General features: G+C 41.7%; 1 protein-coding gene across 2 annotated transcripts in view; it reads right to left on the bottom strand.

The window, feature by feature from the left end:
* LOC136871582 (uncharacterized) overlaps window positions 1-24,983 on the bottom strand; it is a 723,775-nt gene that overhangs the window by 366,803 nt on the left and 331,989 nt on the right. The window contains exon 1 of one of the 2 annotated variants that reach the window (XM_067145015.2): window positions 21,399-22,844. The exons of the other annotated variant lie outside the window; for it this stretch is intronic. Within the exon in view, the coding sequence (XP_067001116.2) occupies window positions 21,399-21,424 (26 nt within the window). The 5' untranslated portion in view covers window positions 21,425-22,844. Of the gene's footprint in view, window positions 1-21,398; window positions 22,845-24,983 lie in introns of those variants that run through there. 2 annotated transcript variants of the gene reach the window in all.

The following is a 24,983-nucleotide window of genomic DNA, read 5'->3' as shown; positions in this document are numbered from 1 at the left end:
TTCCGTGGTTTTCCATTCCCTGCAGTAAGGCGAATGCCAGGACAGTTCCTAGTACGGGCCACGGCCGCCAACCCACTCACCTTCTCCGAGCATCTCCTTCCCCGTAACAAAATCCGGGCTTGAAAGGCGGCATTACCGTCCGAGAGGCCGGCCTCCCGCTTCCGGGGAGGACTGAATACATTTTAGTAGTAGTAGTAAGGTGTGTGAAGCCGCCGTGGCTCAGCCGGCAGTGCGCCGGCCTCTCACCGCTGTGTTCCGTGGTTCAAATCCTGGTCACTCCATGTGAGATTTGTCCTGGACAAAGCGGAGGCGGGACAGGTTTTACTCCGGGTACTCCGTTTTCCCCTGTCATCTTTCATTCCAGCAACACTCTCCACTATCATTTCATTTTATGTCATTCATGAATCATTGCCCCAGAGCAGTGCGACAGGCTTCGGCAGGCGGCACAGTTCCTGTCCTCGCCGCTAGATGGGGCTTCATTTATTCCATTCCTGACCCGGTCAATAACTGGAAAACAGGCTGTAAGGTGTTTGGCCTCCAGAGAGGTGAGTCACTGTGCACCTCATCCCTCCTGCGGTCGCAAGCACCTGCCAGACTCAGCCAGTTTGTATTCGTGAGTTTTGAGACGTAACCTCCACAACCAGATACTGAAACACCCCAACGAGTGTAGCCTCTTCTTTTCTACTTGGGCTGTTCGAACCGATTGTGGACAGAGGGGACACTGCATCACAGTGATCCATCCACAGACCCATGGTATTCTTCACATAGTGGTCCTAATCGAAAGAAAAGTCGACTCATGGTGTTCCTCGCGTGGTGGTATTAATCACAAGTAATCTCATGGTTCAAAATTCGTCATCCCTTTTAGTTGCCCCTTACGACAGGCAGGGGATACCGTGGGTGTGTTCTTCATCTGCTTCCCCCTCCCACAGGGGGTGAAAAAATGAACCTTGTTCTATATATGAGGATGTTAAGATCTTGTAGGATAAGGGTAATGAGAGTGGTGGTGGTGATGATCACTGTTTTAAGAGGAATAATTTTCTATTAACACTAATCAGAGGGGGGAAAAGGTGGAAGAGGTCTGACACTTCGAAAAATGAAAATATTAGGAAAAGAAAGGAAGGGCCACCAAGGGCGTGAAAATGAAAGACTCCCTAGCTATCGAAAAACTAATAACATCGGGGTCAGAAAAGAGCAAGAGTTGAGGGTGATGAGCCTGCCACAAACAATAGCAAGCCACGCTCTGAAGTTGAGAGTCCCTGGCGCCCCTTTTAGTCACTTCATGCGCCAGGCAGGGGATACTGTGGATTTTATTCTACCGACCCCACCTACAGAGAGGAAATAGACGAAAACTTCACACCATATCAGTTGTAAACCAGCTAGCGTCGGACTAAAACGGGAATAATAGTTGGTCAAGAGAGGTCAGACAGGTATAGGAGTAGCATGAGTGCGTCTAACCCAAGGATTTTGATCTTCGACTGAGGGCTACAGTCTTGTAAGGGAAACTGAGGAGCTTTTTTAAATGTTGAAAATATTTCTTAGCGGATAATGTAGGGGTTCTCGCACTACGAAAAACGTAAAATGAAGCAATTTCCTCAATTGTGCTGAAAGTTGAAGGGCTAAAGGGCTCGGAAAGGTTTCGAATTGAGAATCTTACATACAGTAGCTCTATCAACAGATTTCCTGCCTAAATGCATCCTAAAATCGCTTGTTTCTTGATTCAAATCCTAGGGAAATTAACTTCCTTCCTGCAATGTATTCCTTGGTTCAATATTCCCAGGCTTTTTTTAAACATGTCCACACCGAATGTAGTTTTAAGGGCTGACTCACATTAGCGCTCGCAGTGGTAGAAAAAGGCAAACTGCTGATATAATCGACCAGATAACGAAGATTAAGAGGACTGTAATTTCTAGTAATAAATAAAGAATATATTGTCATACTTTTATTATATTTTATTTACCTAAAATCCGTAGCTCATATCCCTAGGATATTGATTGCCTGAAGGGTCGACCTGTCCATTTTTTTTTCATAACACCGCGCTAATACATGGAAAATTCTCAAGGGCGGGAAAGGACCGAGAATGAGAAGCCGTAGCCTTAATTAAGGTACAGCTCAGGCTTATGCCTGGTGTGAACATGAGAAAGCACGGAAAAGCACCTTCAGGGCTGCAAACGGTAGGATTCGAACCCACTATCTCCCGAATATATGCTTACACCTATGCGACTCGAACTGCGCAGTCAATTCGCTCGGTTGTCTGTATGATAGAGTGGTCGTGATAATTGTTTTAAGAGGAAGTGCAATCGCGCAACCCCGTTCTCTTAACACTAATCAGAAATGAAAGTGGAAGAGGTCCTCGAAAAATGAAGGTATCGGCAAGAAAACCAAGGACCACAAACGGCGTGAAAATGACTCCCTAGTTCATGCAGACCTAATACCGACGGGGCTGGAAGTGAACAAGAGTGGAACAGGGAAGACCATAGTGAGGAGTCTGGCATAAATATCCCTATAATGCCCGCCGTGACAAATTTGTCACACGACTTTCAGATGCTATCAGAAGCTATAATACATCTCTTTTATTTTTAATGCCCAGTGTAGCACGTTTGTCACATAGTCGTGAACACACTCTGGTGGATATTTTCTTCAACTGTGGTCCGGGAAGAATAAAGGCGGTTACACACGTTACGGTATAACTGTGCGATTTAACTGCAACGATGAACTGCGCAGTAAAACTGAAAGCTCTATAGCCTCCACACGGTACGATCGACAGTACGCAACATGTCATCGACGGAGGGACGATGATGACGTACTAGCGGTGTTCGGCAAAGGAAGACACGCAGTGTGTGGTCTAAAGACTGGCTACTACAGAGAAAGCAATATTCACACGTACATTTATTAAATGAGTTACGCTTCGTACCACAGAATAACAGCACGTTAGACCAGTTTGGTCTGGTTCCATGGCTAGCGTGCTGGCCTTTGATCAGGGGGGTCCCGGGTTCAATTCCCGGCAGGGCGTAACATTGGAAGTACAACTGTCACATGGAAATTTACAGGATATTGCAGAATTTTCTTAAAGCATCTTATATTTCGGGGGAAAGACTCCAAGACAGTTGCAGATAATTTATTCCAGTTATCGGTTTCGCACAGTTATACAGTAACGTGTGTAGCCGCCTTAACGTTGCTTTTACATGTAGTATGTGTTGTTCATATAAGAAGTCCAATTGATGAAAGTACCACAAACGTGGAGTGTATATCTCGTCAGTGCCTGTCCCCGTTATTTTAGATTGTTTAACTTTGTTTAACTCCATTTTGTAAGGACTCCTAAGATTATTAATTTTTTTACAACTGCGTCTCTGTTGGCTTTGCAGTCAATTAATTTATATTTTTCAATCAACTTACTGTAGGCGGCGTCTTTCCTGTTCCGATTGTGATAATCTTTAGACTTCGTCTGCCAGAGACAAGATTCATTTCTATAGCATTCAATAAAAGCTTCTAAATGCTCACGATATCCGCTTTGGTCTTCCTGAGACATGTTGCGATATCTTAACGAGTGACTCACTTGAACTGAGCAATCGGCAGCCGCCACGGTCCACACGTTGCGATAAAACTGTGCAAACGCAATCGACACAGTTTTATTGGTTAGAAAAATGAACTTGCTCCGATGAACTGTGCAAGCACAAATAACTGCAGCGATTTACCATCCACACGTGAGATAAATGTCCGCAGTTCGGTTGGTGCAGTTAAATCGCACAGTTATACAGTAACGTGTGTAGCCGCCTTAAAAGAGATGTATTATAGCTTCTGATAGCGTCTGAAAGTCGTGTGACAAATTTGTCACGCCGGGCATTAGAGGGATATGGCAGACTAAGCTTGCAGTCCTGTGATCGCCAACCCACGCTCTCTGGATGACAGACCAGATCGTTCGCCTTTCTGGCGTCTCTTACGAGAGGCAGGCTTCCACTTTTTTAACAAGTTGCTTTACATCGCACCGACGCAGATAGCTCTTATGACGACGATGGGAAAGGGCTACCAGTGGGAAGGAAGCCACTGTGGCCTTAATCAAGGTACAGCCCGGGTGTGGAAATGGGAAACCACGGGGAAACTATCTTCAGGGCTGGCAACAGTGGGATTTGCACCCACTAAGTTACCTCCCGAATGCAACCTGACAACTTCCGGCCAACTTACTCGGTCCGGGGATTTGTACTCACGGGTAGGGTGACCAACCGTCCGGCAAGCATTTATTATTTCCTATTAAATGCCCGTCTTTTTGTATATTGTGTTCTTAGTTTTCCAGTTTCCTAATGTTTTTCTCTATTGCAGAGCTATTTTTGTTGAATTTCCTCCATTTCAGTCCATATTCTGGATACCCCTGCCAGAATACGTAATTGACTCACGTGGTTATTCGATGCGCATGCGCACTTATTGCAAGTTGCACCCATCCATTCATGTTCTTCCTCCTTCCCCTGGCTTCGAAGATGGGTATTCACCAAAGTTATAGGAGGGAAAATACATTTATGCCTCTTAAAGTCAAACAGTTTCTGAAATCCCTCATAGAAAATGGCGTGGAAAGAGAATGCACTGCATTTATAGAACATGTTGTTGGTTTTTGTGAAATGTGCATTCAATATCAATTAAAGTGGAGTAACCCTATGATGGAAGAATTTAAGTGTTCACAATGGATGAAGCTTCATAGTATGAAAGACATTAAGTTCGAAGACGTTCTTCCTTGTCTCGAGTATTTGCAATCTAAAGGTGTGAAGATAAGACGATTATAAACATTCTGACCAATTTTGCAATGTTCAGAATTACACTAGGAGTTCCGAAATTGATAAACATACAACATGAGGTAATCAGTGGTGTGAGTTTTTCAAATTTACCCTCCAGTTGAAACATTTAGCGAGCTGCTTAAAATTTGACAGTTTTATTTCGCTATTCCAGCAGAGGTGCCAACCTTTGAAGTGGATTATCAGGAATCGCCCTCCGCCCCCGAGAAAAATTTCGAGTCAAATCCAAAGCATGCTCCTCACTTTTTGATAATGACACCCCTTTTGCACTTACCTCTAGCAATCTATTCGAAAGTATATCATGTTACACAACTCATTGTAGCTTGTTACTCACGCAGCAGCTGCTTTTCAGTGCAGGTTTTCTTGAAGCATCCTTCCCACTCTGAACCATAAGCGACTCCAGTGCAGATGTGCTTAATGTAGGCCTCACTTCTTTCTGTCAACTGTCAGGTACAACATTATTGAAGGATTTATAGTGGAGAAGAGCAGCGCCTGAGCTCCTTCATTCACAATGAATTTTACAACGCTTATGGGTAGCAAACGGAAGTCACGATTGCCAACTCACAAGCATTGAAACGAGGACGATTTAGGAGAAATGTTCTGTCTTTTCGAGCCTTTTTCCTTCTTTTCTTTTTTTTCCGTTAAAATTATTTTTTCCTGATAGTGTCAGCTTTTCCGTAATAATTTCCCCTTTGACCGTAATTCCGCAATCGTGAGGTGAACTGTAATAATTACGGACAATCCGTAATAGTTGGCACCTCTGTTCCAGGTTGCAATGCAACCGTTCAAAGAATGTGTTCCCTGATTAATGCACAGTGGTCAGAAGAAAGAAACCGTTCGCTGACCGCGTCGGTTAAGAGTACTTAAATAGTACAAGAAAATAATTCGTCTTTGCTGTCCAAGGTGTGTGCAGATGATAAGTATCAGCAAAACATAGCTACTTCAGCATCTTCATCAACTTAACAATACTAATGTATGTAATACTAAACTTTATATTTATAAATTGAAATTCCATTTGTCCTCCATTTTTTTAAAAGTCCTCCTTTTATTAAGAGTCTGTCCTCCATTTGAAAATTTAGAGTTGGTCACCCTACTCACAGGAGAATCTGATTTGAAAGGCAAAGTGCCTAGTGGTAACAGCCAAGCAATCGGACGAGTCAAGTCGTCACGCTGATCTCGTGTCACTCGCTAAGTGGCAGAACAGAGTCCTCTTCAGGCCAAAGAGAAGAATCTGACACAAATAAGTAGAGCAATGAAAAACACAGTTAATTGGCATGTAGTCAAGGCAGCAAAGCGTGTAGTTTTACGTAACTCTTGATATCGAGATCATAGCCACGGGACCTGCAGATTAACATGGAATCCACTCCTCAGGAAGGTGACTTCTCATTTAAAATATTCCACACGCTTTCGCCAGTATTTGAACCGCAGCCACCTTAGAGAAAAGTCGAATTTAAGGCCATGCCCGCTTCCTTTCCACTCTAGTCATTTCCTGTCCCATGTCACCATAAGACCCATCTGTGCCGGAGAGACGTTAAGCCAATTATAAAATAAAGGGAAGTGGAATAATGTGTCACTCGGCTACCACGCTCCCCATGTGCGACTGGTTGTGAGCTCCTTAGTGACAATTTTCTTTCGTGATATCAGAGTAATATAACCTCCCTGTCTCTTTTCCCATTCAGGAGGGTGAACACGCACTGTTTCTGATATTGTTTCCGCTTATTGTGGATATTTAATTAAGTTCTCGTAATATTCCCGTCCGATCTCCATCGAAACCCATCCCCATCATTCATGGAGTAGACAAGCTCGATGACAGCGTGGCAAGTTCTCAGTTAATGTAACTGCATTTCAGACGTAATAAAGCACTCGAATGAGAACCCATACAAGAAGGAAGACTTAAAAGGTGGGTTGATGAGATATATATAGACGATAGGGGAGCCAGTTGGAGTGAAAGACGGAACAGAATGTTACAAATGAATCAGATCAGACGGAAACTTAAAATGCACACAGTATTTAAACAGAGAAAAGTTGCTAAGTATTATATAACCATTTGTCTAAGAAATCTCACATGTAAATAATAATAATAATAATAATAATAATAATAATAATAATAATAATAATAATAATAATAATAATAATAATAATAATAATAATAATAATCTGACTCCTTGTCCGACTCGTTGGCTGAATTGTCAGCGTACTGACCTTCGGTTCAGAGGGCCCCGGGTTTGATTCCCTGCCGGGTCGGGAATTTTAATCGCTTTTGATTCATTCTTCTTTTTTTCACAATTTGTTTTACGTCACACCAACACAGATACGTCTCATGGTGACGATGGGATGGGAAAGGCCTAGGAGAGGGTAGGAAGTGGAAGTGGCCTTAATTGAGGTACAGCCCCAGCATTTTCCTGGTGTGAAAATGGGAAACCACGGAAAACCATCTCAGGGCTGTCGACAGTGGGGTTCGAACCCACTATCTCCCGAATACTGGATACTGGCCGCACTTAAGCGACTGCAGCTATCGAGCTCGGTGATTTATTTTTCTGGCTCGGGGACTGGGCGTATGTGTCCGTCCCAACACTCTCCTCCTCATATTCAGACAACACAGCAAACTACCAACCACCACAGAAACACGCAATAATGGTTAGGGCCTACATCCTTCTGCGCAAGGTTGGCGTCAGGAAGGGCATCCGGCCGTAAAACACCATCAAATCCACATGTGCGTCTCAGTTTGCACCCGCGACTGCACGAGGTGTGGGAAAAGCGGTATAATAATAATAATAATAATAATAATAATAATAATAATAATAATAATAATAATAATAATAATAATGAACGAGTGACCTGGTAACGCGGTTCGAGGCGTATCGTTGTTAGATTGCATTCAGGAGATAGTGGGTTCGAGCCCCACCGTGGACAGCCCTGAAAGTGGTTTTCCGTGGTTTCCCCATTTTCAAACCAGAGAAATGCTGGCCTGTCCAATCACATCATCGTCATAAGACTTCTCAGAGTAGTTGCGACGTAGAAAATAATTCTGTCCTTCTTTCTTTCTTTCTTTCTTTTTTTCTTTCCTCCTTTCTTTCTTTCTTTCTTAATCCGTTTACCCTCCAGGGTTGATTATTCCCTCGGACTGAGTGAGAGACCCCACCTCTACCACCTCGAGGGCAGTGTCCTGGAGCGTGAGACTATTGGGTCGGGGATACAACTGAGGAGGAGGACCAGTACATCGCACACGTGGCGTCATCTGCTATGTTGAAGAGGGACAAAAGCGGTCGTGGGCTTAATTTAGGTACCGTCCCGGCATTTCCTTGGTTAAAAGTGGGGGAAACCACGGAAAGCCATTTCAAGGATGGCTGAGGTGGGAATCGAAACCCCCCCCCCTCTACTTAGTTCACCGCCCGAGGCTGTGTACACCCCGTTCCAGCTCTCGTACCATTTTTTAAATTTCGTGGCAGAGCCGGGAATCGAACCCGGGCCTCCGGGGTGGCAGCTAATTACATTAACCACTACACCACAGAGGCGAGCGAATAATAATAATAACAATAGTAATGATAATAATTGTACCGGAGGTACACCCGCCCCGTACATTTAAATTAAGCGCCTTTGGCAAGGCCATCTAGAACTTGGTCGTCAATCTGTTTGATACAAGATGTTTGGATATTTTTCGACAGAGGTCTCTACTATCAACTTAGATGCGCCCTCTGGGGTAAAGATGAACTAGTAATTTTCAAAGTAATTTTGTGTGTCAAGGTTTCCTAAACTGAATTGTTTATACTTGGTTTTTGGTGTTCAAAACTTATCAACATTTCTATCTCTTCCCGCCAACTTAATGTGTTAACCAATGAGAAAATTTGTACATTTACTGTATTTAAATAACCAATCATGGTTTTTTATATTTATGTGATTGTCCAATGAAAATTTGGGCTGTGTCAGGGCTTCGACCCAGAGAAATCTGGAACCTTCCTTTTCGCTATCACAGCTGACACATTTCGGACTATGTTTGTGGTCTCTCTAGTCTAGAGGTTTAAAACGTGTTCGGGGGGGGGGGGGGAGGCAGGAGGAAGGGCTCCCTCATCCATCTTCGGGAGGTCCACCAGTTCAAAGTAATGGCAGATTCTGCTTAACAACGTAATAGAAAGCTAGGAGGGGACGGTTTCAAGTTTCTTTCACAATGTAATTTGTATTTCTTACGGTAAATTCTCACACTAGTCTAAAGAACTTACTCGAACTTACGGAATGAAGAGTTGAGGAACCCTCTCTACTTGATATTGAGGTGACTAGGATTTTGTAACCTTTAAATCTATCTTTCTCTCCATCTAGTCACTTCTCTAGGGTTTTAGTATTTTCATGTGAATTTCAAGGAGTGTAAGAGTTCACCTCCTAACATTTTTCTTTTCGGCCAGTAACTTTCTCCTTTTGTTTTTACCAAAGGCAATGTAGAATGCGTACTTGTTACCTCTGTTAAACTCAATTTCATTCGTTTCGTTTTAAGGCAATTATACTGTTGAGCATACAGGGCAGTGTTTCGTGTTTGGTTTTGTTAAATGTAGGTAGGTAGGCCTGGAACTTGTAATTTTGGAAGATAGTCACTTAGGAAGCAATTGTGTAATGACGCTCGTCCTACAGGTGTAACAATGAGGAGATCCTTCTCCTTGGCTGTTGATTGAAAGGAGCAGTAGTGCTCAGGTAAAATTTGTAATTAGGGAGCTTCAGGCTCATATTGTTAATTTATTGTTCTAAACCTCTCTAAAATTGTTACTCAAGCTTACGAGCTAAACTCTTGTACCTGACTAATTGTTATTTTCTAACCCTGTTTAAAATTTGAAAGAAAAGATACAACAAAGAAATATAAATGTTAAAGTTTTAAATCAATCTTCCGTCTTTTATGTATCCACAAATGCACCCCCCCCCCCCACCTTCTTTCACCTCTGCGTTCCACGGTATCCCCGGAATAATAATAATAATAATAATAATAATAATAATAATAATAATAATAATAATAATAATAATAATGGGTTTGACATCCCCATTAACTATGTTTGCGATTTTCTGAGACGCCAAAATGCCGAAATTTTGTTTCGCAGGAGTTATTTTACGTAGCGAGAAAGCTACTGACATAAATCTTGTGCATTTGAGCACTCTCGAGGACCTACAAATACCACCGGACTGAGCCGGATTCGAACCTACCAAACTGGGCTCGGAAGATTTCTACTGTCTGAGACATTCTCCCCGGAAAACTGATTTTTTTCAGGCATCCTTTACTGCAGTTGTGTGCCCTGAGTAGCGGTACTTAATTACTGAATTGCCCTCGTTCGATACTACGTAGATCCATTAAGGTACTCATTATATCATTATTTCAGACCCTTGTATGACTTTGAAGGTAATGTGCTGATTGTGACACTAAGGACAGGGCAGGAGATGAATGTACGCAATGAATTACGTACATTGTGCCGCAGCTGATCGCTTCTGACAAGCTTTTATTAGCAAATAGCAACGTTAACAGATAAATGGCTGACATCCCGTTAGCTCTGAAATCAGAAATGAGCAGGAAGGAGCCATTTTAGGTAAGATGGCGAAGATAACAGGGGAGTTCGTCATGAGCTTTTCTAGAAAAGTGTTCAAATTTTAAGGATGTTCCCTTCATTAAAATGTTCGAGCGATTTTGACAATGGGTCTTATTTTGTTCACAATTTAAATTTTAAAATCCATCCTCATACTTTTGTAATCTTATTCCCGCATAAAAAAGCTAGTAGTAAGCTCAAGCCGTAGTGTTAAGCACTGGAAATACTTAAGTTGTGTGTGAATTTGTATAAGACTATGCTGGATTTAGAATGTTTAACTAATAGTATTTGTTATATTTTCTTTCCTTGGAATTGCTTGTTCTACTGTTGTTGTTGTTGGTACTTTAATATTGCACTACTGCACGTGACCATTGCCACCGGAATATAAAAACATATTTCCGACTTGTCTCCGTGGCGTAGTCACAAGTGCATTGACGTTCGGAACTGAAGGTTTCGAGTTCGAGTCCGACCTTGGTCAGCACTTCTTTTTTTTTACTGACACAACCCTTCTTTTTTTTTCAGTAATCTATTTGCTGTACAGGGACTGACTTACAAGTCACCCTGTAGAGGAAAAGCATCTGGCCATAACACTGGATGAAATCGACATGAAATGCCAAACTGCGGAAGGGGAAGAAGAAGAATATGTGTTTAACGTCGCTTCAATTACTCTGGGGTTAAGAGTCGTGGTTATGACGGCATTTTACCCTGAAAAGAGGATGTATATCTGACATGGATTCCAAGCATCCAAGCACTCTTAAATGCCAACACGTCACACACAGCCGATAGATCTGTCTTTTCTTCTTCACAATATTTCTCCTTAGACCGTAGGAACTTTAACGCGTGGATGTGCAAAAATTCGTGTGATAAACCTACCATTACTAGCTGGCTGTGCCGACATATAGAGATGAAATTAAATGCTGCCAGGTAACGGAAATAATGTACCGTCCCAGTATTTGCCTCTGGAGAGTGTTTAGATCTTCATTGCGGTAATCACATAAATGGGATTGCAAATACAGGGTACAGGTCTCTGCATATGATTATGAGGGTATTTAGGGGTGTAAAGAGGAGGGCATATAAGTCGCTGGTAAGACCCCAAATGGTTCCAGTGTATGGGACCCTCTTGATTCGAGAACTGGAAAAAATCCAAAGAAAAGCAGCTCGATTTGTTCTGGGTGATTTACGACAAAAGAGTAGCGTTACAAAAATGTTGCAAAGTTTGGGCTGGAGAGACTTGGGGGAAACGAGACGAGCTGCTCGACTAAGTGGTATGTTCTGAGCTATCAGTGGAAAGATGGCGTGGAATGACATTAGTAGACGAATAAGTTTGAATGGTGTCTTGAAAAGTAGGAAAGATCACAATATGAAGATAAAGTTGGAATTCGATGATGATGATGATGATGATGATGATGATGATGATGATGATGATGATGATTGTTGTTTAAAGGGGCCTAACATCGAGGTCATCGGTCCCTAATGGTATGAAATGAAATCACAAAAAGTTCCAAATTCATCCACTGACCAAAATAAAATAAAAAATGTCATGAAGAATGAATGGATGGACATGAACCCAACAAAAAACAAACAAACAAAAAACTGTGGATCAGACTCGAAAAAAGATCGTAAATAATAGTATTACTGACCAAGGGACCACTCATAAAGTACAATGATGCTTGATGTCTAAAGGGGTGCAAAATACACGTCTAAGGCCCCAAAGAATGGTACATGTCGCTAGTAAAGTAGAACCATGGTATTTGTCAAGTTGGGTACTAATCAAAAGTAGCGAAGACTCACGGTGTTCCACACAAGATGGTACTACTCACAAGAATTGCACTTCGTACAGGTAACGCAGACCTATGGTGTTTCTCACACAATGACGCCACTCATAGCCAACGCAAACCGAGAAGGCTCCTCATCTAGGTGTACTAACCACACATCCCGTGGTGTTCCTCACATGGGTACAACGCACAGGCTACGCCCAGACCCGCGGTGTTGCTCACATGGGTACGACGCACGGGTACTGGAAACCCCCAGGCCACGCTCATGACTGCTACTAATCACAAACTCATTTCGTACCGAATATAGTGGTACAACTCACAAGTACAGGCAACTCATGGTGTTCCCCACGTGATGGTACGAATCAAAAGTAGTTTAATGATTCTAATTCAATCATCCCTTGGTCGCCCCTTTTAGTCGCCTCTCACGACAGGCAGGGAATACCGTGGGTGTATTATTCGTCTGCGTCCCCCACCCACAGGGGGTAAAGAGAGAGAGAGAAAAGAAGAAGAAAGAAGGGAGCCGTCACTTCGAAAGATGAAGTAACGGACGAAGGAAGGCAAGGGCCACGAAGGGCGTGAAATGAAAGACTCCCTAGGCCTCGAATGCTCTAATACCGTCGGGGTCGGAAAAGAACAAGAGTTGACCAAGTAGGTCGGACAGGATAGACGAAAGTGAGGAGCTTGGCACAAGTAAGTGGAATCAATGCCAAGACTCAGCTAAGGGCCCCGTGGTCGCCAATCCACACTCCCAAGTTGAGAGTCCCTTGGGCCCCTGTTAGTCGCCTCTTACGACAGGCAGGGGATACCGCGGGTGTATTGTACATGTACGTCCTCCACCCGCAGGGGGTAAAGTTGGAATTCAAGAGAACAAATTGGGGCAAAGGTTCGTTTATAGGAAGGGGAGTTAGGGATTGGAATAATTTACCAAGGGAGATGTTAAATAAATTTTTCTTTGCAATCATTTGAGAAAAGGCTAGGAAATCAACAGATAGGGAATCTGCTACTTGGACGATTGCCCTAAATGCAGATCAATGTTGATTGATTGATTGATTGATTGATTGATTGATTGATTGATTGATTGATTGATTGATTGATTGATTGACTGGGAGGGGACAGTCAAACTCGCAGCAGTATGCAGAGCAGCTATGCGATATAACACTGATGATGTTGCGATGACGTAACTCAGACTGAGAGGCAAGCTTTACCAGTCTTCGCCCTAAGGTTTTAACAATTTCCTTTACTGATGGTGAATATCACACACCAATCCTAACATTGTGCAAGTCACAACGAGATATGTTAAAGATTGCTCTGGCCCCTAGGATGTCAGACTACAGAATAGCATCTGAATGATACTGGGCTTGAAAGGTAAGCGTTTAATAATAATGTGAACACGTGGTTTCGTATCAGTAGTGACAGAATGAACGGTGGTATTTATTCCAAGGTCCACAGAGTAGATTTAAGGTTAGCTGGCTGCCCTTTCAATCCGGTTGGTAAGAGCTAAATAACAATAATAAAAAATAAGTCTGCAATGCGGGTGTTCCCAGTCTGTACACATGATGCAATCGACAGCTTGTACGTGAAGGCTACAGGATTGTTGTGTGTTGCACAAGCGAGTACCTGAGAGCTGTAGTCCCACTTCATAAAAGTAACCCAGTACGAAACTGCGTCAATCGTAGGCTGACCAACCCTCCGGCAGGTATTTATTATTTGCTATTAAATGTCTGGCTTTTTGTATTTGGTCTTCTTAGTTATTCTGTTTCCTATTGTTTTCTCTGTTGCTGAGCAATTTTTGTTGAATTTCCTCCGTTTAGGTCGATATTGCCAGCTGCGTTCACAAAATACGACTCCGAGTAGAGTAGAGTATCGCTGAGTAACTAGTAAGGTTAACTCTGAATAACGATATTTTGTGAACGCTTTGAGTGAATACAGAGTAACAAAACATGGCTAATAAATTATTTGTTTTACCATAACCTCATTTACGAGGAATTTAATGTCCAGTTTCCAGGTGAGTTTCCTCACCGAGTTGTGCCTTAAAACAGTATCCTTTATTGCTGCCATTGATGCTCTTCCGACCCGTACTTATAGACATGATCCTGTACAGGCTTTTGGGCTTATACCGTGTCAAGAAAATTAGGTGAAATTCTTTACGTTCCGCAGAGAACTGTGCTCTGCGTCATCAGAAGAACATCTCGACTGTCCACGAGAGAGGCTTCTTAAACAATGACTTTTGAAATTTACACGTGTTTACACTGTACCACGTCCGGGGAGCCATCCGGTGACGAATGAACGTACCACGGCCACGGCCGCTTCCTTCCCATTCCTAGGCCTTTCCTATCCCATCGCAGCCATAAGACTTATCTGTGTCGGTGCGACGTAAAGCATATAGCATAAAACTGGATACAATTTATACCTTTGACATTTATCTGACAAGGAGACCTTGTCAACGAGCCCCGACCGATTAAATCGTACTTTCACCAGTACAAACTGCAAGGCACAGAACTCCCACCAAATTCCAGAAAACTGAATTTGAATACTTGGAGAATGATTCACAAGACGAATACGTGACGCATTCCCATAACGAACGCGCAGCATAATGAGCAAGCTCTCCTTCACAAACACCCAATTCCCGAGCCAGTGGAAATAACAACGAACCCGGAACCCCCTGAACCAAAGGTCAACATGCTAATAATAATAATAATAATAATAATCTTTCTACCTATCTATCTTCTATCTTTCTTCTTAACCCGTTTAACCTCTAGGTTCGGCTTTTCCCTCGGACTCAGCGAGGGATCCCACCTCTACCAACTCAAGGGCAGTGTCCTGGAGCGTGAGGCATTGAGTCGGGATATACAACTGGGAGTAGGACCCTCGCCCAGGCGGCCTCACCTGCTATGCTGAACAGGGGCTTTGTGGGGGGATGGGAAGATTGGAAGGGATAGACAAGGAAGAGGGAAGGAAGCGGCCGTGGTTTTAAGTTGGGTACCATCCTGGTATTTGCCTGGAGGAGAAGTGGAAACCACGGAAAACCACTTCCAGGATGGCTGAAGTGTGAATCGTACCCTTCTCTACTCAGTTGATCTCCCGAGGCTGAGCGAACCCCGTCCCAGAGGTTATAATAATAATAATAATAATAATAATAATAATAATAATAATAATAATGGTTTGTGGTCTCTCAAGAGACCTGGCGCAGTTGACACCCTGTAGGTGACCTGCGCGACTTTGAGAATGGGGCTCTAACTAACATGAATTCTAATGCCGAAAACCGAACAAACACCCAGCCCCCAAGCCAAACAAATTAACAAATATAAGTTAAAATCGACCGCCTCTGTGGTGTAGTGGTTAGTGTGATTAGCTGCCACCTCCGGAGGCCTGGGTTCGATTCCCAGCTCTGCCACGAAATTTGAAAATTGGTACGAGAGCTGGAACGGGGTCCACTCAGCCTCGGGAGGTCAAATGAGTAGAGGTGGGTTCGATTTCCACCTCAGCCATCCTGAAAGTGGTTTTCCGTGGTTTCCCACTTCTCTTCTAGGCAAAAGCCGGGATGATACCTAACTTAAGTCCACGGCCGCTTCCTTTCCTCTTCCTTGTCTATCCCTTCCAATCTTCCCATCCCCTACCAATGCCCCTGTTCAGCATAGCAGGTGAGGCCACCTGAGCGAAGTACTGGTCATTCTCCCCAGTTGTCCCGCCGACCCAATGTCTCACGCTCCAGGACACTGCCCTTGAGGCAGTAGAGGTCGGATCCCTCGCTGAGTCCGAGGGAAAAAACCAACCCTGGAGAGTAAACAGATTAAGAAGAAGAAGAAGTTAAATTCCCTGGCCCGGCCGGGACTTGAATTCGGGACCCCTGGGACCATATAATCTAATGGTTTTACCAAGGTAACTAGAATAAAAGGTAGGCTTCTCCGGCGGTTGAAGCTTCCATTGGCTGGAGCGCTATGACGTCACGCGATATGAACGATAGCGAGTAAGGTACACAGTCGCAGTACAGCAAGCCTATGAGTTCTCGTGCCTGTGAAACATCTCAATCTTTCATCAAATAATAGCCTGGTGTAGTCTGATTCGATAAGTAACGGCACTTCCAATAGATTTTAAAACGTGAAAATGTGTTAAATTTCGTCACATGCTGAGCAGGTAAAACATCAACTATCAAATACATGGCATATATTAGGATAAGAAATAAAACATTGCCATGCAACTCAAAATAATTAATTTATTTCCTGATGAAGTAAATATTTATATCAAATGGCGTAGAATAATATATATCATATCGACATCTTTACGGAATTATATTAAATTATTAAAACGTACGTGTCAGGAGACTTAATTACTTGATGAACCAGCCCAAAGCTAAGCCTTCTTATTGGCATATTTTCTCAGTGCTAGCTCCTTTACATTAAAATGCCATATCCTAATAAATGTCCTGGTCCTTACGTAGAGACAAATTATTTTGTCATGGAATACTGGAAATTTTGACTTAATAATAAAAATAAGTGTTTTCATTAAGTTTTTGCATCTGGATACAGTCTTACCGTGAAACACACCAAATGAAATTTCGAACAGGGCTATGTTTTTTAACCACTCACGACTGGGATGTGTGAGGCCCACTTTTGAAATAACCGAGATCCAGTAACAGGTCTCTTCTCGCACGACATTTCTGTCTCTTTCTTCGTATTTACTGTATATCGGATCACGGATACTGTATTATTTCACGAGCTTCGAAATATATTCGGAAATATAAGTTATTAGCACATAATAATGTTAATATCATTGGATTTTACGTCCCACTAACTATGTTTTTGAACACCTTCACCACCGGACTGAGACAGGATCGAACCTGCCAAGTTGGGCTAAGAAGGCCAGCGATCTACCATTTGAGTTGCTACTCAGCCCGGCTATTAGCACATAACAATAATTATAGAAAATAAGATTTTCATTCAGTCATTTATATCTGACACCTTTTTACCGTACGAGCTGTAATAATGGAGATATTCAAGAGTTTATTACAAAGTGTTTCAATAACCAGGCATTGCTGACGAGGAAGTATTGTTATGCCATCACAGTAGCAAACTAACTGGCTATGGTGGTTGTTGTCGTTATTGTCTTTATAATATGCGAAATAATAATAATGTTATTTGTGTTACGTCTCACTAACAACATTTACGGTTTTCTGAGGCTCGAGGTGCCGTACTTTTGTCCCACGGGAGTTCTTTTACGTGCCGACAATTTATAGCGTCACACACGTTTCCATAATATGTTGACTGCATTTTAATCAGTACAGTGGTTCTACTTCAGATACTGACAACACGAACACTTCACGTAGTGAACCACTATACAGTTATTATGTATCCGTGATCCGATATACAGTAACTACGAAAAGACAAAATGGTCGGTCACTTGCTTTCTTGGCTTACGCTGCGTGAACCATCAACGATAGACCCCAAGTGTAAGCGTACGAATTGTAGAGCATAGAAACCTCTACAAAAAAGTCCACGATGGCACATACCTATTTCCAACCGGCTGCCCTCTAGAAGCGATTTTATTCTATAGTCCGCGGTAAAAAATATAACTCCTTAAAATTAAATAAATATTTCGATATTATCCTCGAATTCCTCATTAAAATAAATTGTTTCACCTCCTCCAGTATTCTATAAGGATTACAATACCCTTGTCAGGACATTATTTAAATGAATGGTTCAGAAGTTATGACCATTTTAGACAGTAGTGGTAATACGTGTCAGCAGGACGGGCGAGCGCTGTCTCATATCACATGACGTCACGCAGAAGGCGGCCAGGAAGAGAAACAAGTGACCGCGATGCGGGAAGAGACTCCCCTGGGTTTTACCCCTTAACGCCGCACTAACACATAGAAGCATTTCGGTGATGCAAGGATGGAAAAGCGCTAGGAATGGGAAGGTGGTGGCCGTGGTCTTATTTATGATACAACCCCACTATTTGCTTGGTGTCAAAATGGGAAAACCATCACAGCTGTCAACGGTGGGATTCGAACCCACCATCTACCGAACGCGAGCTCACAACTAACCGCAAGGCCAACTCGGCTTGGCCCTAACCATTTAGACATGGAGCTCGATAGTCCAAGTATTGACACTCATCTAAGCACACGTTTAAACTTTCTTGGCAACCTGCTGTGGCAATATTTGGACCCGCATACCCGATTTAAATGAGAAGAGGTCTAAACAAATGCGCTGTTCGGCCGGTAACGGTTAACATGATGTGTTGGACAAGATGCGTATTATAGAAGTTATTTTCGCTTACTACAGGCTAAAGCGTATACGTGAAGCAATTGTGAAGGAACACAACTCTCACACACGGCGTGTGCTGAGTGCGTGAGTGAGGGCAGTGGCAGGTAGTAAAGCAACGCGTCAAGCTCAGCGAGGTAGGCGAGTAAAAAGTTAGATACTGTACTCTCACACACGGCGTGTGCTGAGTGCGTGAGTGAGGGCAGTGGCAGGTAGTAAAGCAACGCGTCAAGCGAGTAAAAAGTTAGATGCTGTAGTTGTCACGTGCCTGTTACTACACATCTGTTATGGGAATAACAGCACAACTTCCACATTCGAGAATTATAAGTACGCTGGTAATTTTTACAGGACTATTGATACCGTGATCTTAGGTACAGGACGTCCATTTTTACATATAATCCGAACCACATTCACGTGGTTACTCGTTTGAAAAATTCAAGAAGATGTGTTCTCCCAACCGACTAATGAAAAACGAAACAGAAAAGTCTAGAAGTGTTGCCATTGATGCTTTCACGGCCCGTACTTATAGACATGGTAGTGTATAGGCTTTTGGGCTTATGCCGTGTCAAGAAAATTAGGTGAAATTCTTAATCTCGTGGACAGTCGAGATTTCTTCTGATGACGCAGAGCACAGTTCTCTGAGAAACGTAAAGAATTTCACCTTATTCTGTTGACACGGCATAAGCCCAAAAGTCTATACAGTATCATGTCTGTAAGTCTAGAAATGTTAGCTGCTCATTATTCAAAAATAATTATTCCCAGAAAATGACCTATGTTAGGCACAAAATCAAATTGTCGATTGGATTATTATTATTATTATTATTATTATTATTATTATTATTATTATTATTATTATGACATCTCCTTAATCTCCGTTAATAGATACGAGATGCCGGAATTTTGTCCCTCAGGAGTTTCTTCGCGTACTGTAAATCTACTGACATAACGAATTTGAGCACTTTAAAATATCATTGGACTAAGCGGGAATCGAACCTGCCAACTTGGGGGTCAGAAGCCCTGCGTTCAACAGTCTACACAACTCATGTCGGCAAATACCTTTAAACATAGCCCGATTGTACCGGGACTCGATCCTACAACCTTGAGCATAGAAGCCAAGTGTCCCACTTAACTTCACTGCACAGCCGGTCAATAAATAATAATAATAATAATAATAATAATAATAATAATAATAATAATTATTATTATTATTATTTTACTTTCCACTAAGTAATACTGAAATTTTGTCCTGCAGGGCTTCTTTTACGTGCCAGTAAACCTGCCGACAAAAGGGTGACTTCAAATACCGCTGGTCTAAGCAACTCTACCGGCTGTCACTCATCCTCGCTATTATTATTATTATTATTATTATTATTATTATTATTATTATATTACTAATGAAAAAGTAAACAAGAACTGATTTACTGTTAAATAATTTGGCGCGATTGTTATATTCGTTAACGGCTAATATTGAAGACTACATTTACCTAATATATTCTGTTACATCACCCATATTTCACATTTTAGTGACATCACAGAACATGTCTGATTCACGTAAAGCATTTAGTGTATTGGTAACGTACTCTACACCGCATTCTTTGATATCAGCTGTCAGATGGAACTGGACAACTTTTCATACTTCCCGGTGTGTGCGTAATTTATGCATGTCATTCTAACATTGCGAACGATAACCTTAAACTTCTGAAGCGTCTCTGTAGCTTAAGTGCGGACTGAACATCCAGAAACTGTTGATTCAGTGGAGTAAAACTTAGATTGACCTCTGTTATGTTTATGTCGTCATTTAAATGTCAGTGGCACCAATTATGTTTCTCAATAACCTTATCGGCTTTATCGCAAGAAACTCTAATGTATTTTTAAACCGCCCTGGAGCTATCACACTGAAGCACACGGCACGTTACAAATTACCGACACAGTAAAATAACGATAAAGAAGTAGGTTGGCATTTATCTGATAAATTAAATATTCATAATAAGTTACTCACTTGCGCTATAATAGCATAAGTATTTCAAAAATTGTAGAAGTGCGCCAACGGAGTAGTCATGTTTGAAACACAGGATCTCGTGAAATCTCCAAAGTTAAACAGCATTGGGCATGGCCATCATTTGGATGGGTTGTCCATGAGCCACTCTACCGCATATACCACTCTGGCGCAGTATGTCAGATCAGTAAACTCTTCGTTAACTAAGGTCCAGGTTTGGATAAGGCACTTGGTTTGATTTGATATGAGTAAAAATATCCCGATTATATTTTTCAGCGTTTGGAATTTTGCGATAAGTATTTTTTAAACACTAACATGTCAAATGATCACCAAATCGACTAAATATTTTAATCCACTTTGTAGGGATTTCTTTCTGATATTGAATTTAAGCTGCGATTGCGTATTAATACTTAGATTGACCTCTGTGATGTCGGTGACACCAATTATTATGTTTCTCAGTAACCTTATTGCCCTTATCGTAAGAAATTACAACGCACTTCTAAAACCGGCGTTATCACAAAGAAGCACACGAGACAGTTACTAATTACTGGCACAAATTAAACACTAATACGTCATTTGGCATTAATCTGATAAATGTAAACTAATAACTAGACTCGCTTGACCTAAAACAGTATTTTTTTTAAAGAAACAGTAAAAATGTAAAAAAAAAACAATCTTATAACATATTTCAGCATTTAGTATTTTAGAAACAAATATTTTTTTTAAACACCAACACAAAGTTAACTGCTGTTGATACTAAATTATTTAATGCACGTTTTTTATTTGGAAATTCTGTCTGATGTAGCATTTACGCTCCGAATACTTGTTCTACCTGTTCGAATGAGTTTTATAAATTATACTAGTCTTTCACTTGTTAACACCACTCTAATCATACGAGCAACACTGATACGTTTTGGGAAATGTGTTGGAACGCTGATAATGAGATACAGTAAGGCACGTGTGACAACAACAGTGATCTAACCCCGCCACATGCATACATGAGAAATACTTAACGTGCTGGCTGGCGGGCTTACCTCGTTGGAGTGCGAGTGTGAGCCATGGCTGAGGGATGTCCTGGTGGTTTTCTCGTAGCCGTCGCGGCGCTCCAGTCGTCGGCAGGCGCTGCTATTGATTTACTTCACTCGCTGGTTGTGTGGAACACCCGCGTAGCCGTTCCCCCACTCACAACTGTGCTCTCCGGCAAGGAGGAAACTCAGTAGCCCGCGAGCGAAGGGCTTCCTAACATCCCCTTAAGAAGTGCCGTCACTTCGTTAGATGTCAATTCACTCGGAAACAAAATCCATTAAGTAACACTAAACAGGCTGATCGGAGGAAGTCGAGTCCACGGTTGTTAACGTTTCTAAGATTTTTAACAAGCAAAATTATTTACAAATTCTCCTTTATTACTTTTGTGCCGTCAAAAACATCAGATTTTGTTTTCCTTGAGAAGTGCCACATTACTCTTCTTTTTGTATCAACATATGTTTCTTCCAATTCTCCCAAAAAATGTCTGACTCCCTGAACACTGATAATACACTAACTATCTGATTGTTTGCAAACGCTATATTCTTTCACAAATTGCGTTAGCGTTATAGCTATCGCTGGTATGGCATTTAAAATAGTGTGTTTTATAGCTTCCTTTCAAAGACTCCGTACTGTTCTTTATAGTAGCAATTACACCGAATATATTCTCTTTTACAAACTCTTCGCAAAAATATCTTCAGTTCACACTTTTCAAGGATAAAACTAACTAGTAATATGATGCAATGTTCTCCACTTTACAAATTCTAAATATATTCCCTCACTTAAAGAAAAATCTGTTTGTACCCATTTACGTTTAGTACAAAATGTTCAAGATATTTTCTATAATCGTACGTGCCGGTCAAGTCTTTCTTTTAAATCTGTTGAATCGTTTCTAATATGACGCAACAGAGCAGAATCACTAAGATAGTTGTTAAGTAGACTGGAAAACAGTGCGCCTTGCCTTTTGCAGGGCGTTATTCGTCCCACAGTCTGTCTGTCAACTAGCAGTGGTAATAAAGGACCCACCTACTGTCTCTACACAGAACAGCCCACTTCACTCTGCAGACCTTTCCGTGTGATATTAGAGCTGCTACAATGGTTAGGCTCCGCACTAAATGAGCCTTAATTTCTCCACAGGACACCATATAGCAGAGCAGCATTCAACTAAATGTCACATTCATAGCCTACCAGGAAAGATGACAATGAGGAAGGCGATACAGAAGTTATCACGCTGTTCCACTGCAGTTGCCATCACACCACCAGTGGGAAAATCCTCTCGCAGACATTGCTGTTATGATTTGAAAGGCGTACTGATTTTATAGTCGTACTATCTGAGCATTAAGACCACGTGCTCAGCGCCATGAAGCGCTCATTTGACAGGATATACAACACGAAGTTACTTGTAGCTACTTAGAAGTGGCCGTGGAGCAAACAAACAGTTTTACAGAAGTTCTTATCTGGACTCCATATATTTTCCTCGATGGTTACCACATCACTACGGCGTATTTTACCGACAGGAAAACCGGAAAAAATAAAACTACTACACAAATTCACTCCTCCAATACGACAGGTTGTGGGCGGAGTTTAACTGCGCAGTGACACGTAGTTTTTAGGCAACGCACAATCAAATGCCACTGTTATATGTCTGCATCTCAAGAACACTGCTTAGACGATATTAACTCTTCATACATCAGTCTTCAGTCAATGTGATAGTTTCAATATCAGATTCGAAGGTCTACTATAGTAGAAGTCGAAGCACAGATCAGAAATTTCCGGAAGCTCTTGAATAAACGTAAGACCTAAGTCTTAAAGCACCAGTTTTATCACAAGCGTATCTGTGGCAATGGTACCTTATCGCAAAATCTGATAAAGAAATAGAGTTTACTCTATACCTCATGCATCACAATAGAGCGTAACTTCAACTTTGGACACACATTGTGAAACCACTGAATATAAAAACAACACAAAAATTCATTCACTGGACTATTCTACTATCACGAAAAGCAGCTCCATCCAGACTATCACATATAATAGTGGCGAGATCTCCTCGATCCAGAGGATGCACAAAGGCTGCAGAATCACTGATGAAAATGAAGGAAACTCATGTGGACTAGTTTCTGTTTTCGGTGAATTCAAATAGAAACACTTGGTAAGATTTACTAGAACTGTGAGTTTTCTTCTGCGCTGCAATGTGTTCCTTGCCGAAATGTGCAGTTCCCGAAGACTAACTGCGATGCATGTACAGATGTTCTTGCGCACCAATATCGATCGTAAAGCCGTCGCTGTGGTCCAGCAGGAACGGTGGAGGCTGAACGCTAATTGCTGTATACGAAACGTGTCTCCCCATGGCCCCCTACTCTGCATACTGTTGCAGGTTTTATCAGCCTCCCCTCCCCTCCTATCCCTTATCACTCTCCCCTCTCCTGTACTGTACATGACCCGCCAAAGCTATGAGGAAGTTTTATCTCATGCAACCGGCGGCCTTGGCTGTTATATCGCTCACTTTTACCTGACCTAATAATGTCCACGTGAACTGTGCGGCGCTATCTAACATGGCACCACAAGCGGAGAAGGAAACGCTTCTATTTGCTAAAAATAGGAATAAATGCCACACACAGGGCAAACCAGCATCTTGCTTACGCCCTCTGCAAGAAGAGAAATACGAGGCCCCCCTCTCATACTTTCTAATGCTCGAAAATGATAATAATAATAATAATAATAATAATAATCTCGCCGAGTTTGAAATTTCAATAATTCAATTGGTAAAGGTAAAATTCCAAACCAAAATCACACAATAATTCATTCCTTTCCACTCACACGTTTTCCCACAGTAACACTAGCATTTTTTATATTTTAACATATTTTTGTTGCTTGACAACAAATAATAAGCTACGGGGCCCATATTTCATCCCCTCAGCAGATTTGGACCTGTAGAAATTCAGGAATATTATAGACAAGGCTAGAAATTGGTATATATTTATATCACCGAATATGTTCTCCACTTACGGGCAAGCAACAATGAAACTGTTATATATAACGTAAGGTAGTTGATATTTGACATAAGCTTTACAAAAACTAAACTACCAAAATATGTTCGTAATTTCGTCCCCCCACCAAATTTATGAAAAGTATAATTAATTTTTATATATTTTTCCTTTCTAACCTTACCAAACACTTTCCCTACAATGAATTACTTGAAGGCCATTTATGAAAAATGTTTTCTTGGTATTCTTTTTAACATAATCTTTCAGCGTTGCTCGTGGGATGTTAAACGCTTTACTTTCACGTTTGTAACCCATTATATTGTCCATCACTGCCTTAGTAGCCCTTTTCATAGCCTCCTTAGCCCGCTGCTTGTGTCTTCCCATTTGAAAATAATAATACACTTCATAAATAAATAAAATTAAGGGGGACGAAATTACGAACATTCCCTGATTTATTATAATGGCCGCTAGAGTAACTCACGCCGACCACATCACTGTAGTGATTTCAAGACAGGAACTACACCACACGACTGAAATGCAGTCCAGTATTTCATACACATATCAGTGCTCACTCTAGGAATAATCTCAATGCCGCATTAACTCAGCTCAGTA

The sequence above is a fragment of the Anabrus simplex genome, chromosome 4, assembly GCF_040414725.1.
Source record: "Anabrus simplex isolate iqAnaSimp1 chromosome 4, ASM4041472v1, whole genome shotgun sequence".
Classification (NCBI taxonomy): domain Eukaryota; kingdom Metazoa; phylum Arthropoda; class Insecta; order Orthoptera; family Tettigoniidae; genus Anabrus; species Anabrus simplex.
Note: the sequence above shows the minus strand (reverse complement) of the source record. Positions and strands in the feature narration are given on the sequence as shown.